Source organism: Saccostrea cucullata, unplaced genomic scaffold, assembly GCF_032062105.1.
Source record: "Saccostrea cucullata isolate Sc308-1 unplaced genomic scaffold, CSIRO_AGI_Scuc_v1 ctg304, whole genome shotgun sequence".
Taxonomy (NCBI): Eukaryota; Metazoa; Mollusca; class Bivalvia; order Ostreida; family Ostreidae; genus Saccostrea; species Saccostrea cuccullata.
The window spans coordinates 546835-562190 of NW_026935438.1; the positions used below are offsets into that span (position 1 = coordinate 546835).

Here is a 15356-nt window from a genome sequence, read left to right on the forward strand (position 1 = left end):
TTTCTAAAAGGCTTCTGCATAAATCATTGTTAACAAAATGGCGCTGTAGATTATGGACTTCGACCCCGCCCTCAAAATATTCTAACCAATATAACCTCTATGTAAGACTTGACAAGCACTATATCTGATGAAATATGACTATCAAAAATTGACCGTTATGTGTCCCATGTGTATCTTCTGACAAAACAGTAGAAAGAGTCTGCCATTATTCCGTGATTTGTGGCGGGAAATCCCTCAGAGCCTCGTTTTCAGATTCGAAAGTTTATTATTTTTTCGTTGACTTGGAAACTTGATCGTTGTCTAGCCAACAATTTACATAAACAAAAAGTACACACATTGTCTAAAAATATGTTTCATCGCAAATTGATTACAGCAAGGAAAATTGGTATACTCTCTGTTTATTCTGCTTTCGTTACATGAGATTTATATACATCTCCCTATTGATCTGTGCAGTCTGATTTGATAGAAATCCCTGAATCTTTACAGCATTCATATAAGTTATATCATTAAGGTCTTCCGTCTTCAGCGGAAGACCTTCTAGTGATTCTACTGTTTCTTATTATTATTATTCTTATTTTTTTCCCCAAAATTTTGTGCAGGCGATTTCTCGAAAACTATTCGGTGGTTTTCAATGAAACTTTCAGGTATCATGCGTCATTATATGAACTTTGTTCATCGGAAGGAAAATTTGGAATACTCACCTTCGGTTCCAAGTTATTGACAGTTTTCTGATTTTAAAATGGATTTTTGTCCCCCCTTTTTTACGAAAATGGTCTAAGATATTAACTGGAAACTTGTTAGAGATGATAGATGATGACTTTAAGATATGTGAAATCACCTTTTTGTGTGTCGTCAGTACTTCCGGTCGCTAGCGGAAGCGAATTTAAAAAGTCCGTATTTTCTAACTTTTTTGTTTTTCAGTATTTTTCATTTATTTTTGGAATGTTATTAGAAACCGTTCTTATAATGCTTACTATATAATTTGTTTGAACATTGATAAATTCAAACGCTAGATATAAACATTTGAAAATCTGAAGCGGGTCCAATATGGCGGCTGTCTATGTCAACTCCGGCATTTCGCAATAGGGGTTTTCAGAGGCAGCCGAGCGTTTGCTTGAACGAAAGTAAATAAGGATAAATGAAATGTAAAGGAATACGGGGATTGTCACGAAGTAGTTACGTTGTTATGTGTCAAACTATGTTTAAATCCATGGTCGTCTCAAACGCCTTCTATAATTGCTTTTGGCTGGTTCTCAAAGTAGAAAAAGAAAAGACTAAATGTGCAAATGAAATACATACCTACTATCATTTGTTTTGCGGAAAAACAGATCTTAAATCTTAGTTACAAATAATAGTTTTAAGAAACAATATCGATGTATGTAGTAAGTATTAAACGTATCCTCTGTTTTGCTCATGCACCCTAGAGTCATATTAAACTACATTTGTAATAGGAAAGACAAACATAAGAAAACCATTTTTTTTTTAGAAGAATTGAGTTTATATTAATATTCTTGTGTCAAAGATATGATTTAAGTTATTGAACATAAATGGTATCTGATTCCTTGACCGTCTTAGGGCGACACATGTTTTTCTGCGAAACATTTCAACCTTTTCATGAAAGTTTAACTAATCGGGATAGTTCAGTATTGGGATAAACAGGAAATTTTAAAAAGTAAAAAGTTATTGCAGTTTCACTGATTTAGTGTTACTTATCTATTTACGTCATAGAATTTGTAAATGTGTTAAAAACAATTATTTCTTTACCTTGAAATTTTAGCTATGAGAACGTTCTTTTTTTATTTCCATTGAAGCTCTCACACCTATTTAATGGGACATTCCAAGAAAAGGCACGAAGATTTACTCATGGCGTTTGACGCAAAATTATATATAGTGACCGCCTTTCATTATTCTAAGACAGATGTACTGTTTCAGAAGTATATACAAATAGATTTAGAGATGTGGTCCCAATAGCGTAACAGTAAGAGCTTTGGATTTTCATGCTGGCGACCAGGGTTCAATCCCCTTTGTTTCCATAAAAAGTTTTATCACTTTTCAGCTCGATTTTGCGGGGTTTTTTAGAATCGGACGGAAGACCTCTCGTTGCTCGCAACGAGTTTCTTTTCTAGTTTCATATACTTGTTTTTACTTCTTTTCTATATTTCAAACGCATGGTCTATTAAATTCACTCAAAAGCAGACAAGACCATTTGATCACGACGTAACATTCAATACACAAATACTTTAACAATATACATGTATAATATGAGAACCAAATATTGTACCCCTTTCTTTTTATCGTTATTTTAGTTGTGCACCCAGGGTAAAAATGAGGAGAATAGTAGTTAGAAACAAGAGGCAAGTGGGTCACAACGCTTCAACTGGGTCAAAATGGTCGAAAAATAGATACACTGGCAGAAATCACAAATTTAATCAGCTGCAGATGTTTTGACAATTGCTTGCTTAAAATAAAAATTAACATGTCTAACAAATAAAAGTTTTTATCAAGAGAACAATTAACGACTTCATGCCTACGTTTCAGTTATAAAATGGTTGGGTGACGTGTCTTCCATGAATCACCGAAATCAAGAACTTGTATTGAGGATCAGTGGAAAATTTATATTCAAAGTCTTACATGGTATCAACAAAAATCCGTGAACCTCTTTGAAAAGAGCATGAAACACAACTATGTACAGCTAGTATATAACCACATGTCTCTGACGAGACCGTAACTCTACTGATATATAACCAGGTGTCTCCGACGAGACTGTAACTCTACTGGTATATAGCCAGATATCTCTGACGAGACTGTAACTCTACTGATATATAATCGGATATATCTTACGAGACTGTAACTCTACTGATATATAATCAGATATCTCTGAAGACTGTAACTCTACTGATATATAATCAGATATCTCTGACGAGACTGTAACTCTACTGATATATAACCTGATATCCCTGACGAGACAGTAACTCTACGGGTATATAACCACATGTCTCTGATGAGACTGTAACTCTAATGGTAATAATCGGATGTCTCTGATGAGACTGCTACTTTACTGGTATATAACCAAATACCTCTGATTGTAGATTGTAATCCTACCGGAAAATACCCTATATGTCTATGGCGAGACTGTAAATCTAATGGTATATAACCGGATGACTCTGTTGAGACTGTGACTCTACTGGTATATAACTAGATGGCTCTGCCGATACTGTAACTCTAATGGTATATAACCGGATGTCTCTAACGAGACAGTAACTCTACTGGTATATAACGGATGTCTCTGGCGATACTGTAACTCGACCGGTATATAACGGATGTCTCTGACGAGAATGTAATTCTACTGGTATATAACAGATGTTTCTGGCGAGAACTGTAACTCTGCTGGTATATAACCAAATGTCTCTGGCGAGACAGTAACTCTACTGGTATATAATCATAGGTCTCTGGCGAGACTGTAACTCTACTGGTATATAACGGATGTCTCTGACGAGACTGTAACTCTACTGGTATATAAAGGATGTTTCTGGCGAGACTGTAACTCTACTGGTATATAATCATAGGTCTCTGGCGAGACTGTTACTCTACTGGTATATAACGGATGTTTCTGGCGATACTGTAACTCGACTGGTATATTACGGATGTCTCTGACGAGACTGTAACTCTACTGGTATATAACCGAATGTCTCTGGCGAGACTACCTTTATTGGTATATAACCGGATGTCCCTGGCGAGACTGTAACTCTACTGGTATATAACCATAGCTTAAGGGGAGAGGGGCTTAGTTAGGTAAATGAAATAAACTTTGTTTAAAATTTCAATAAAATTATTTAAGCTACAATTAATTTCACTCTAAATTCGATACGATATATCCCAGTGAGCTTGAAATAAAAGAGATCATATAGTCTAACACATCTGTGTCTTATATTTCAACATTTTAATAGAAAAAGACGTTAATGGTAATCTAACGACCAAACTTTATGATAAGCGTGATGACTTAAACTTTACAATTGTCAACCTCCCCTACTTATGCAGCAATATGCACTTATTACCTGCATACGGGGGTTATATCTCTCAGTTACTAGTAATTTGATACGCATTATCATGTTCTACATATATATATATTTTTTTAAAAAAGAGGTAAGTTATTGACAAACAAGAAGATGAAACATGAATATCTGAAGTCTTGTTTAATCCATCATTTCGTACTGGTTTCAGTATCTGAAGTACACATATTTGTTTAATTATGGTTAGCCTAATTATTGTCATATTTTCGGCCTTATTATTGTCATTATTTTTCCCCATTACAAATTTATAATCAGCTAAAACTTCCATTGTTGCTAACATTCTATTATAGCAGAGTTTACAACTTCCGTTGTAGCATTACACTCATACTAGGGAATTTCTACTACGTGGATCTTCCAGCTCTGTCTTGCTGGTTTAAACAATTTTGTTGTGGCGATGTCTCATACATCGGGAAGATTCTACCATATGGATACTTCAGTTCAGCAAGTTTTCATTCTTCATGGGTGACTGAGCCAGTTTTGTCCAGTATTATGTATTTGAATTGTGTAATATATAAATATGTCTAGTCATCTTATTTGTTGTATGTATTTGCTATAATGTTGTTAGATAAAGAACTCTGAACTATGCATGAGCTGGAATGTTATTAGATAAAGACATTTGAACTACTTCTTTTCTCGTATAAAATATGAATGCAGAATGCAAAAATAGCTCTGCAAATAATAACGGGGTACAATTGGTCCCATGGGAATCCCTACCCAACAAAGATGTTGTCAATTAGAAACGCAAGCCTCTTTTTTACATCAACTGCAGTTGGTTAAGTATCCCATGCTTTTTTTAAATAGAAAAAACAACGTGTAATTTTACATGCTTTTGAGATATGTTTCCCCCAATTTGGCGTCGGAAGACCAATTCATATGGTAAAATTCTGTATGTTTATCTGTCATAAAACTTAATCATTATGTATTTCTTATGGAATTTTCCTAAAAACATACATTATGACTTCCCCCTTGACCTTTATCCTAAAGTTCGACCTTCTTTTCAAAATACTAAATATTGTGTTAGTTTTTTTAATGTATGCATTACTTGTGTCAAGACCTTTCGGACTAAATTATATTTGACCTCATGACCTTGATCTTGAAGATTGATGCAGTATTCAGAAGATTATCTTTGCCATAACTTTTATTGTATCCCGCTTTCGCAAAAGCGAGGGGACATTGAATCGCATTCCTCTGTCAGTCTGTTACAAAAACTCTTAACCTTGGTCACAATTTGTGAATGAAAAGAGATATGGCTTTCATATTTCACATCAACATTTCCTGAAACAAGATCTTAAAGTTTAACATACTTTTTAAAAATACTAGCATAATTAAGAGGGTTGGGTGGTCGTGGACATTTTCAGATTATATTGATCTCCTTTAGAAGAAGAGCTCCATATATAAAGATATACAAAAATTATCAAATTTTAAAACTAAAATATTTCCATTTCTAATTTTTTTCTCTGTGATAACTCTTTGAAAGTTGTCGGAGTTTATTTCTTGATAATTCTGCCGGAATGTAAATTAGGCAGGTCGATAGGTCAGGAGCTAAGGAGGCCTAAAATGCATGCAAATCTCGTGCGCATCTGTCTCTATGTCTGACGCTAAGGAGGCAAAATGTGCATGTAAATCTCGTGCGGCTGCCTAGGTGTTTGACGTCATTGGGCGAGGACTATTGAAATTGGCATGGAAGTCCTCGTGTAAATTAAGTCTACTTTCAAACTTTCAAAGAGTTATCGCAGAGAAAAAAATTAGAAATGGAAATATTAAAGTCTAAATCTACCATTATTTCACAATGAAATGAAAATATATGGAATCACTGTCTAGTTAGGAGAGTATGCCAGGGACATCAACAATAGTGGGAAACATGGGATAATTTTAGTATAACGGGCTTCGCCCGTTATGCAAATTATGCCATGTTTCCCACTATTGTTGATGCCCTGGCATACTCTCCTAACTAGACAGTGATTCCTTAAATGTATGAAATTTTTCTTTGCCAAATGATAATTTACAGCTTAAGATATCATATCTTAAAAATTAAGTAATATCTGATGGTTAATTTATTGACCCCCAGCCTCCTAAATTAGTTTGTTTTCATAAGCATACAGATTTAGGAATTTAGGCAAGGCGAACAGTCTAGCACCTAAATGTCATCAATACAAACTCATGTAAAAACAATAACACAATTATAATTCTTAAATAATGTCTATATAATTATTAAAACAATATGTTTACTATCCTGGGTTTGAACGGTAAGAATTTAATTTCACCATTATCTTTTGTTTTCATAGCTTCATTTTGCTAGACTAGACATTAAAGTGCATTGAACACATATCAAGCACGTGGTAAATTAATAATTACTGCATTTCTTGAGTATTTCATTTACACAATTTTCTGCTAACGTAGGCATATCTAAAGGATTTCATATTTATTATGATCTATTACTTCAGTTGTATATTTCTTGTGACAAGGCCTTTCACTGGCCACGATTAGTTTTGTGTCGTTGACCTTGACCATGGAAATTGACCCAGAAGAGCTTATGCGATAGTAATGTGCCGTCGTCTGTCCGTCTGTCTAGCTGTCTGTCTGTAAACAATTTTTCAAATGCTACTCCTCCAACAGTTTAATGTGGCACGCCAAATTCACAAAAATGAGCTAGACATAGTTTCACGGTCGATAAACTAGGTTTATCAGTTGTAAACTATAGTTTACAGAGTGTAAACTATAGTTTACAACGTTAATCTATAATTTGCATCTGTAAACCATAGTTTACGCGATAATCTATGTTTCAGAACCGTAAACTATACTTAACACTGAAAACAAACATTTGCGATTGCAAAACATAGATTATCTGATAAATACAGTTTCACGATTTGTAAACTATGGTTTACAACTCTTAACTATAGTTAACGATCTGATAAATATAGTTTCACGATTTGTGAAACTATGATTAACAACTCTTAACTATAGTTCACGATTGTAAACAAAATCTATTGTTAACGTTTTATTACAGACAAATAAACTTAGATTAGCATTCGTAAACTATAGTTAACAACCGTTTAGTATAGTTTTACAGATGAAAACTCTAGTTAATGAATTGTTAACTATAGTTCACGGTTTGTAAACTATAGTTTACAGTCGATAAACCTAGTTTATCAATTGTGAAACCATGTTTAGCTCATTTTTGTGAATTTGGCGTGCCATAGTTTTAGTCTGATTTCAAAAGAAATTGGCACACAAGTGCATTACACTATGATGCACGGTTCGGTGTATCGATTTTTAATTTCCATTAACATACTTTCAAAATGCTACTCCTCCTACAGTTTTGATCCGATTTCAGTATAACTTGTCACACAAGTAGACTACACTAAGATACATAATTCTGTGACAGTGTATCGGTTTTTTGATTAACGGTGTAGCGGTGGTTACTTAAAAAAAGAAAATTCTTTGAAATACTTTCAAAATGCTACTCCTCCTACAGTTTTGACCTGATTTCAATATAACTTGGCATACAAGTAGACTACACTAAGATACATGATTCTATATATGGTTTTTGATTTCGATGAACGGTGTTACCATGTTTACTAAAAATAGAAATTTCTGCCATTTACTTTCAAAATGCTAGTCCAGCCTACAGTTCAAGGTTTAAGGAGATTGCAAGGAATGATACATGTAGTTTGTTATGTAATAAAGATCAGATCTGTCATGTCATTTTGTTTAAAAGATTGTTGGGTATAGTTTTACAATTGATTTTCTTTTTGAAATTGTATTTTTATCCTTTCTGCTGTCCATAATCATGGATAAGAATTCAATAACCAGTAAATTTTGAAGTGATATCAGCAGTCTCGTTTAAAGTCATCATTTCGTAAGTTATTTGGTCGATACAATGACCTTGTCAGCAAATAAAATCTATCATTAAGTCAAATGCTTATGGGCATTTTTCATATTAAGTGTAAGGTTATTATTTAAACACTGAATTTTCTGTAACTAGACACCAGGGGATGCTCACTCCTCCATGATACCTGATCCCAATTCTAATGCTTTAGAAGTTCACATTTGCTCTGCTCCTGGTTTGTACTGTTTTAATTGATTTTGAGGTTATCTCAATATTTCATGTATTTTATTATGCTCCAATCCCTGAAATCAAAACAAAACAATAGAAAACTATTTTGAAATAAAAAAATTACTGGTACATGTAGTTGTTATTTCATTTGACTTTTTGTTTTGACTGTATGATGTCAATAAATAAATTGAATTATTTCAATTACAGTAATAATTAGATTAAAAAACCCTAATTTTCTGGGTAATATGATGCAAGTAAAATTTCCGTTAATGCAGATCCTGATAAAATGAAATATGTGGAAATAACAAGCAGTATTTAAGCTCAGAAGTCAATACAAACAAGACAAATTTTGGTGCAGAACAAACACGGACCTTAAAAGATAAGAGGAGGGGTCAGGTGCCATGGAGGAGTGAGCATCCCCTGCCAACTAGTCACATTAGCCATGTTCTCCATGTCATGATCGGGAAATCCATTGATAATTCATTGTGTAAATGATGACTTAACAATATGAAAAACATCAGTCAGCATTTGACGTAATTAATGATAATTTGTTTTTGCTGTACATTTTATTGACCATAGAGCTTACAAAATGATGACTTTAAAGGAGACTGCTGATATTCTTGTTTCATCAGCTTGTCAATAACTTACCTTTTTGAAATTGTTCAGACATAGAGCATGCTCTTACATCGACTCAAATGAGATATATTGTATGCACGTGACAAGGGTATATTGCTGCATAAGGGAAGTTGACAACTGAATAGTTAAAGTCATCATAAAGCTTGGTTGTAAGATTACCATTAACATCTTTTTCTAATAAGATATCCAAATGTGAAACAGATATGTCAGACTCTGTGGTATCTTTTATTTTAAGCTTACTGGGATATATCATATCAACAGAAGCATGGAAATGACCATTGTTATTGACAAAATGGAGTACATTAAGAAGATACCTACATATATAAATGTTATTTTAATATTTTCCAGTCTCTAAATATATATGCTTTAATAAAATGCCCTCACAATTTTTTTTTTGGTAATTTGTTTTATTATTGATATCAATTGCATAATAAGCCAATGTGTACACCAAGAACACTACACACTGATGCACTCATACTTACACCAAGCACTAACAAAGGGTGTGTGTTGTTTTTGTATGTAAAGGAAAAGCCTTCCTCAAAACTCTGATACATTTTAATACACAGGTTCAAGTAAATAAAAAATCTTCATGTCCACTCCACCTAATGCTTTAAATTTTACATACCTTGAGTCCAACATATTACAAATGGTTCAGAGATTTAAAGCTTATTGTCAATCTAGAATTTCAAGGTAATTATTAATTCATGTTTCATTCCAGTTTCTGATTCATACAAAAAATGTTGTGCGTACACTTTTTCAGACAGAGAGATTTTTAAATACACATACACTGTATATCCATTTTCCCCCGATTCCCTTTTAATTCAAAGCTCGTACTTCCCCTACAAGTGTATGTACATTTAAAATATGACCTACCTTTAAAAAAAAATGTTTATTTGGACATTAATATTCTTAAGTCCAAGTACAAATGGAAGAAAAAAAACATTTTCTTTAATTTACTAAAATCATGAATGATAAAATAAGCCTTAAAAAAATTATGGATCAATGATATAATATGATAATGTGTATGTATACATTTATTTACCAACCATAATATTCTTACATCATATATTACAAATTATATATGTATATCTCTGCCAGATGAAATGTACAATTGTGTACAGCACAAGTCAAATTTAAATGCACCATAAATACTGTATTCTTATTTATATACAAGACCAGAGGGAAACAAAGCGTGCTGTGCTGGGGTGACATCATCGTGAATCCAAACTGTGGCATTCTCTCACACACCAGAGCTCCCTCACTGAACACAACAGCATGCCATAGCAGTACCATTAGATTATTTACAATATATGTACCACAACTTATCACAGCTTTGAATGCAATTCTACAGATATCCTTCCAATCTCTCATCAATACATGAATTTACTCTTACACAAAATACAAATCTCAAATGGAAATAATGGAGACATAACATAACGGGTACGGCTAAAACTTGTACATGCATGTACCGGTAATAAATAAGACAGTTTAATTTAGATTGGTTTGATCAAAAAAGAATCTCAACAGTTAAACTGTTTCCTGTTTTTAGAAGGGAATGGACAAAATGTGCTTCTATGTAAAAAGATGAGCCCAAAAGCAGATAAAATGATTAAAATATACACAATTCTATTATATAAATTGCACACACAATTGATTCTCAAAGCGCTGCTCATTTTTACACATAAAAGTACATTGCACAAAAAATAAATGTGTATATGTCTAGATAATCCCCTTCATCCACAGGCAAGAAATTAATTGCTCATTTAGCAAAAATATGATTCAATGTCACAAAATTACAGGTAATCTTACTGTAAATGTCCATAAATTAGTGCAGTCAAAATTTACCACAATCCTCCTCTTAAAATGATAAATGAAATTATAAATTAATGCACAAAAGTCTTATAGATGATTAGTAATGGTTTAAATCATGAATACGCATGTACTTAATTTATGGACATGATGCAATGCTTAGGGCACTAAAAAAGAAGTACATTTACAATATTATCTAAATCTATACAGTTTGAATTAAGGTATAGTGGAATATCATGTAATACGAAAAAAAAAATTGCTACATATAAAATCATTAAAATAAGACTGAAATAGAGTGATTTCAGTCCTCCCTGAACAACACTGACTTAGTAGTAACACAAGATGGAATGAAATAACCTCTGACGTAATCAGTCTCTGCAGTCATAATTCTTTGTCCACACATTCTATAACACAAACTTAGCTGACATCAAACCTTCAGGGGACCCCAAACGGTACAACCAAGTCTTCCTTGTGATGTACCCGCACTTTACCCAGGGCCTGGGACGCTTTCTCTGCTGCCTGTGTTATCTATGAAAGAACAAATTTAATTATCGATTATTGTTATTATTATTAATAATAATCTCTCATGTTTCCATGCACAACTTCATACTAGGTCTCTTTACAACTTTACACTAATTTTATTTACACATAGTAACAGCTTTCTTCAGTTACTGGTCAATCTGTTATTTATGGCTTTTAGCGTATTACTTATTCACCGTGAAGAACATTACAATACGACAATTCATATATTGTTTGGCTTTGTTTACTCTTAAATAAACTTGAATGCATCTCCACAAGTGAATCTCCTGTTATGTGTTTAGAAAATAAAACTAATCTTACCAGTTGAATATCAGCTAATGATACCGGTGCAGAACTAAGTACATTGTGTGGAGCCGTCATGCTGTTAGGTAAAGGAGGCCGACTTGCTCTAATTTTAGAGGAGCCGCCTAAAACCATGTTTACTCTATTGCTGTGAAAAGAATGAACAAAAAATCTAACTAGAAATCATGTTAAATGTCTTTATAGTTCTACTTGGAACTGTTTACAGAACATTTTCAATGTCAAAGAACTGGGATGATCAATATTGCATATAATGGAAAGTAGAATGCCTTGAAAATTGAGTTATTCCCCTTTTCACTCGCCTCCATTAGATGTATTTTTCCTGGAATATTATACTTTGTCAATAAAATTTACAAAAGAGTTAGACAACATTAACTTTTTTGTACTTCAAATAAAATGCATGAAAGAAGCAAGATTAAACTGGTAACATTATTATTGTCAGGTAAAAAGAAGTTGCCTCTTAAGATTAATATAAAATCCATTTATTTTGTCTCTTTAATCTTGGGAATAAAAAAAAAATCAAGAAAATAATGATCTGTGACTGTAAGATTACATGTCATTCTATGAGTAGCTTTGGTTTCATAAAATATCTTCAGCTACGTCCAAATTATATGATTAAGATTCTATACTGAAGATGAAGATTTGTGCTTTAAATAACAAATAAACATAACCCAACAACTTCTTATCAATTATTCTTTTAAACTTTATTTTTTCTAAATATGCTTCTATTTCTGTTGATGATGCAATCTGTGTGTACCTGGTAAGGTCATGTGATGAAAACAATCCCTTCTAACCCAAGGGTTTATGAGGAGAGTAGTGCATCACAGACCCTTGGCTAGCAAAGATGGTATTTTTCTGGGTTTTTTTTGTTCCAACATATATACATGTACTGGTATTATACACACCTGTACTGAAATGCTCTATCATTGTATTCCTGCTGCTCCACAGTATCACCAGGAGAAACATCTATTATTTTCCTGAAGAAAATAAGACAGTAATTCTTCTTTCCATTTTTTTTTTCTTTTGGTATCATATACTCCTTAAGGGGAACAAGTGCACCAAGTTTCATGTGTGTCAACTAAGACATTGAGAAGTTTATAGGACCTTTGACATGTGAACTCATACAGATTAAAGGTTCATCTAAGTACATGTGTACTTCTGCACTAAATTTGATGTATGCCATGCAACTGTTTCTCAAGATATTGAACATTTTTTTCTATATTTAGGATAATTATTCTTGAACTTTGGCCCTCAAAATTATTAGGGGTTATCTTACTCTCAGGGGGTATCAGTGTTCCAAGTATGAAGTCTGTGAAGCAAAGGATTCTTAAGAGATTGAGCACACAAAACATGATTTACCAAAACACCAACAGACATACATGTACCACACACCAACTGATAACAAGTGCAAAGTATAAATATGCCCATTTTTGAAAAGGGGTGGGTTAAAATCCATAAATACATGTATAAATCTTCTAAAACAACTTTTAGGTAGATAGGAATTTCACGACATACTCTAGATGTAAAATAAGAGGGAAAAATTGTTAACGTATTAAGAACCCTCTCTACACTGCACACTAAAGAGTTCTGATTTTATAGTATTTTTCTTCAGTTAGAGAGATCTGCCATTTGATCTTAATTCTAAAAAATATAAATTTACAAAATGTTAAGGCTATAATTCAAATGTTTTTTCCCCACACACATAGATACTTTACCTAACTGTTCTGTGTAATATTTTCTCTAAGGCTGAGGGTTCATCCACTTTCTGGGCATTTCTCTGAGATGGTGTATTATAGCTTTAAAATGGAAAAACAAACAGGATTTAATAATTACTACAATAAACTTACAATCTTTTGCACTCAATAGGACACAAAAAAATTTCAAAATATCTACCAGTAACTTTTTAAAAAAAAATCTGTGAATTCTTTCAAAATGCTTATCCTTTGACAATTTTGGTCTTATTTTAATAAAACTTATCATAAGATTTATATTTCTATTTTTTTGATTTTTTAAAATTCTTAAAACTTTGCCATGGTAAATAGAAAATACTTGTGAAACAGCCTAAAAGTGGAACATACATTTGTGTCTTGCATTGCATTTAGCGTTAACAAGCTACCTCCATGGCTAGATTTTGAGATGTGGAGAACCGACATCATTTTCTCCTACACAAAAACTTACCTTGGTCCTGATTGGCCACCACTGATTGGCTCTGGAAGAAGTCGATCTCTTTCACTTTGTCCACCCTGACATTTTTTAATGAAAGAAAATATTATTATTATAGACATTATTCTAAACCCTACAATTTAGAGTGTGTAAATTTTTTTTTACAAAAGGCGCTTTTAAATAAGAAAATTTGAATTATCAATATAACTGAAATGTGTACTGGGATAATGTTAATTGTTTAATTGTTGTAATTTCATGCGATTTGTGTGTTAATATGTTCACAGTGTTATCAATAAATAAACTGAATTGAATTAGATTGCTATTATCACAGCTTTGGTGGAAATCCCTTTGCATTCTTTAAAATCTATTGTGGCAGTAAAGCACCTGACCGGAGATTCAGAGGGCCCAGGTTTGAATTCTGGTCTGGTCTGCTGCATTTTCTCCTCTCCACTAGATCTATATGGGGCATATTCTAAACTGTCCTAAGACACAGATAGAACTTAAGTTCTTTTATCATAGACCAGTCTTGACTTAAATGATAGTCATGGATTTTTGTTTTCCCTTATAATGCATATATGTTATTTGGGATTGACATTTCAAGTGTTTATGGACACCTAAACAGGTCCAGCACAATCTCTTGATTAAGCTTTATAGCTTGAAATATCTATATAGCTTTATTTAGCTATTCAAAATAGCTTGATAAAGCTATTAAAATATATGCAGTTTTTCATAAAAACGTTTTTTGACAGAAATAAACAAAAAGTCGCAAGTATTTGACTATTCATATATGTACTATACTATGGACTATCAAAAATACAACCTAAATCATAGAAAGTTCTTACATTGCTGCTGTTGAATACTTGAAGCAAAATATGAATTTCCATTGTTTGAATAGCTGTGTGTGCGGTGAGGCGTGGGTAAGTATGATTGCTTCTCATTGTGCTGAACTGTTACTAATCAATTATCCTGTTGGCCATAACTGGCCTCCTTTATAATTTCATTCAAGAAATAACTGTGTAGTCACTCATCAATAGCCCCAAAACTGTTAAAACTTTGAGTACAAAGTCTCTCAAGGAGACGCAATTTGGTGAGTATTTTTTACATGCATTGTATCTATAAGAGAGCAAAGTTTAATATTTCCACTGCACCTAGGTGCGACTTTTTGCACATGTTGAAAAAATAATGCATTTGAGAAAAAAGTCTGAGAAAATAGCTTAATCAAGCTATTCTGAATAGCTTAATAAAGCTATATAGCTAAATCAGGCTATATAGCTTAATCAAGAGATTGTGCTGGACCTGCTAAATTCAAAGTGAGATGCTGCTGAAATGTTTTAATGATCAAAACAGAGACATTTAATTTTAAAAAGATGGCGTTTTGTAACCAGAAAGCACAAATAATTATTTTCAGTGTTTATTTACCGCCCATTGACTTTAAGAATGTCAGTAGTACACATTAGAGACATTTTCAGGATTTTTTTTTCTTCTGCCGCATAGAGAAAATTCGAACTTAACATACCAATACGTAGCTCTCGAGTAGAAGCCTCCGTATTATAACAATTTATGAAAAAGCTCCATTACTTCACAGAAATTTAGTGTGTTTAAATTACCGAATATGAATCATCTCCATCTTTATCGCTGCTGTCGCTGAAACAACAACCCATCGTACACTTAACGACCTTCACCTTGCATCACATGACATTAAAGTTACGCAGTTAAAGGAATATAAAAAAACATTTTAAGAAAAATATAACATTATCTTATCATTTGTTTAGGAATGAAAA

The 15356-nt window shown here is 32.8% G+C and overlaps 1 protein-coding gene across 1 annotated transcript; it reads right to left on the reverse strand.

Annotated features, from left to right (window-relative positions):
- Positions 1-9779: 9779 nt before the first annotated feature.
- LOC134242832 (ragulator complex protein LAMTOR1-like) lies at positions 9780-15291 on the reverse strand. The gene is made up of 6 exons (XM_062724964.1): positions 15183-15291; positions 13591-13655; positions 13128-13208; positions 12318-12389; positions 11413-11542; positions 9780-11100 (listed from the first exon to the last, which is right to left on the reverse strand). Exons 1-6 carry the CDS (start codon positions 15234-15236, stop codon positions 11008-11010), a joined length of 495 nt encoding a protein of 164 aa, XP_062580948.1. The 5' UTR covers positions 15237-15291; the 3' UTR covers positions 9780-11007.
- Between the last annotated feature and the right edge of the window lie 65 nt (positions 15292-15356).

Bases quoted from the DNA above. Each gene is read 5' to 3' on its own strand.
- LOC134242832 (XM_062724964.1), bottom strand. From the start codon at position 15,236: ATGGGTTGTTGTTTCAGCGACAGCAGCGATAAAGATGGAGATGATTCA. The intron at 12,390-13,127 runs GTAAAGTATCTA...TATTTTCTTCAG, and splicing joins ATATTACACAGAACAGTTAG to GAAAATAATAGATGTTTCTC. The intron at 11,101-11,412 runs GTAAGATTAGTT...GTTCTTTCATAG, and splicing joins CATTAGCTGATATTCAACTG to ATAACACAGGCAGCAGAGAA.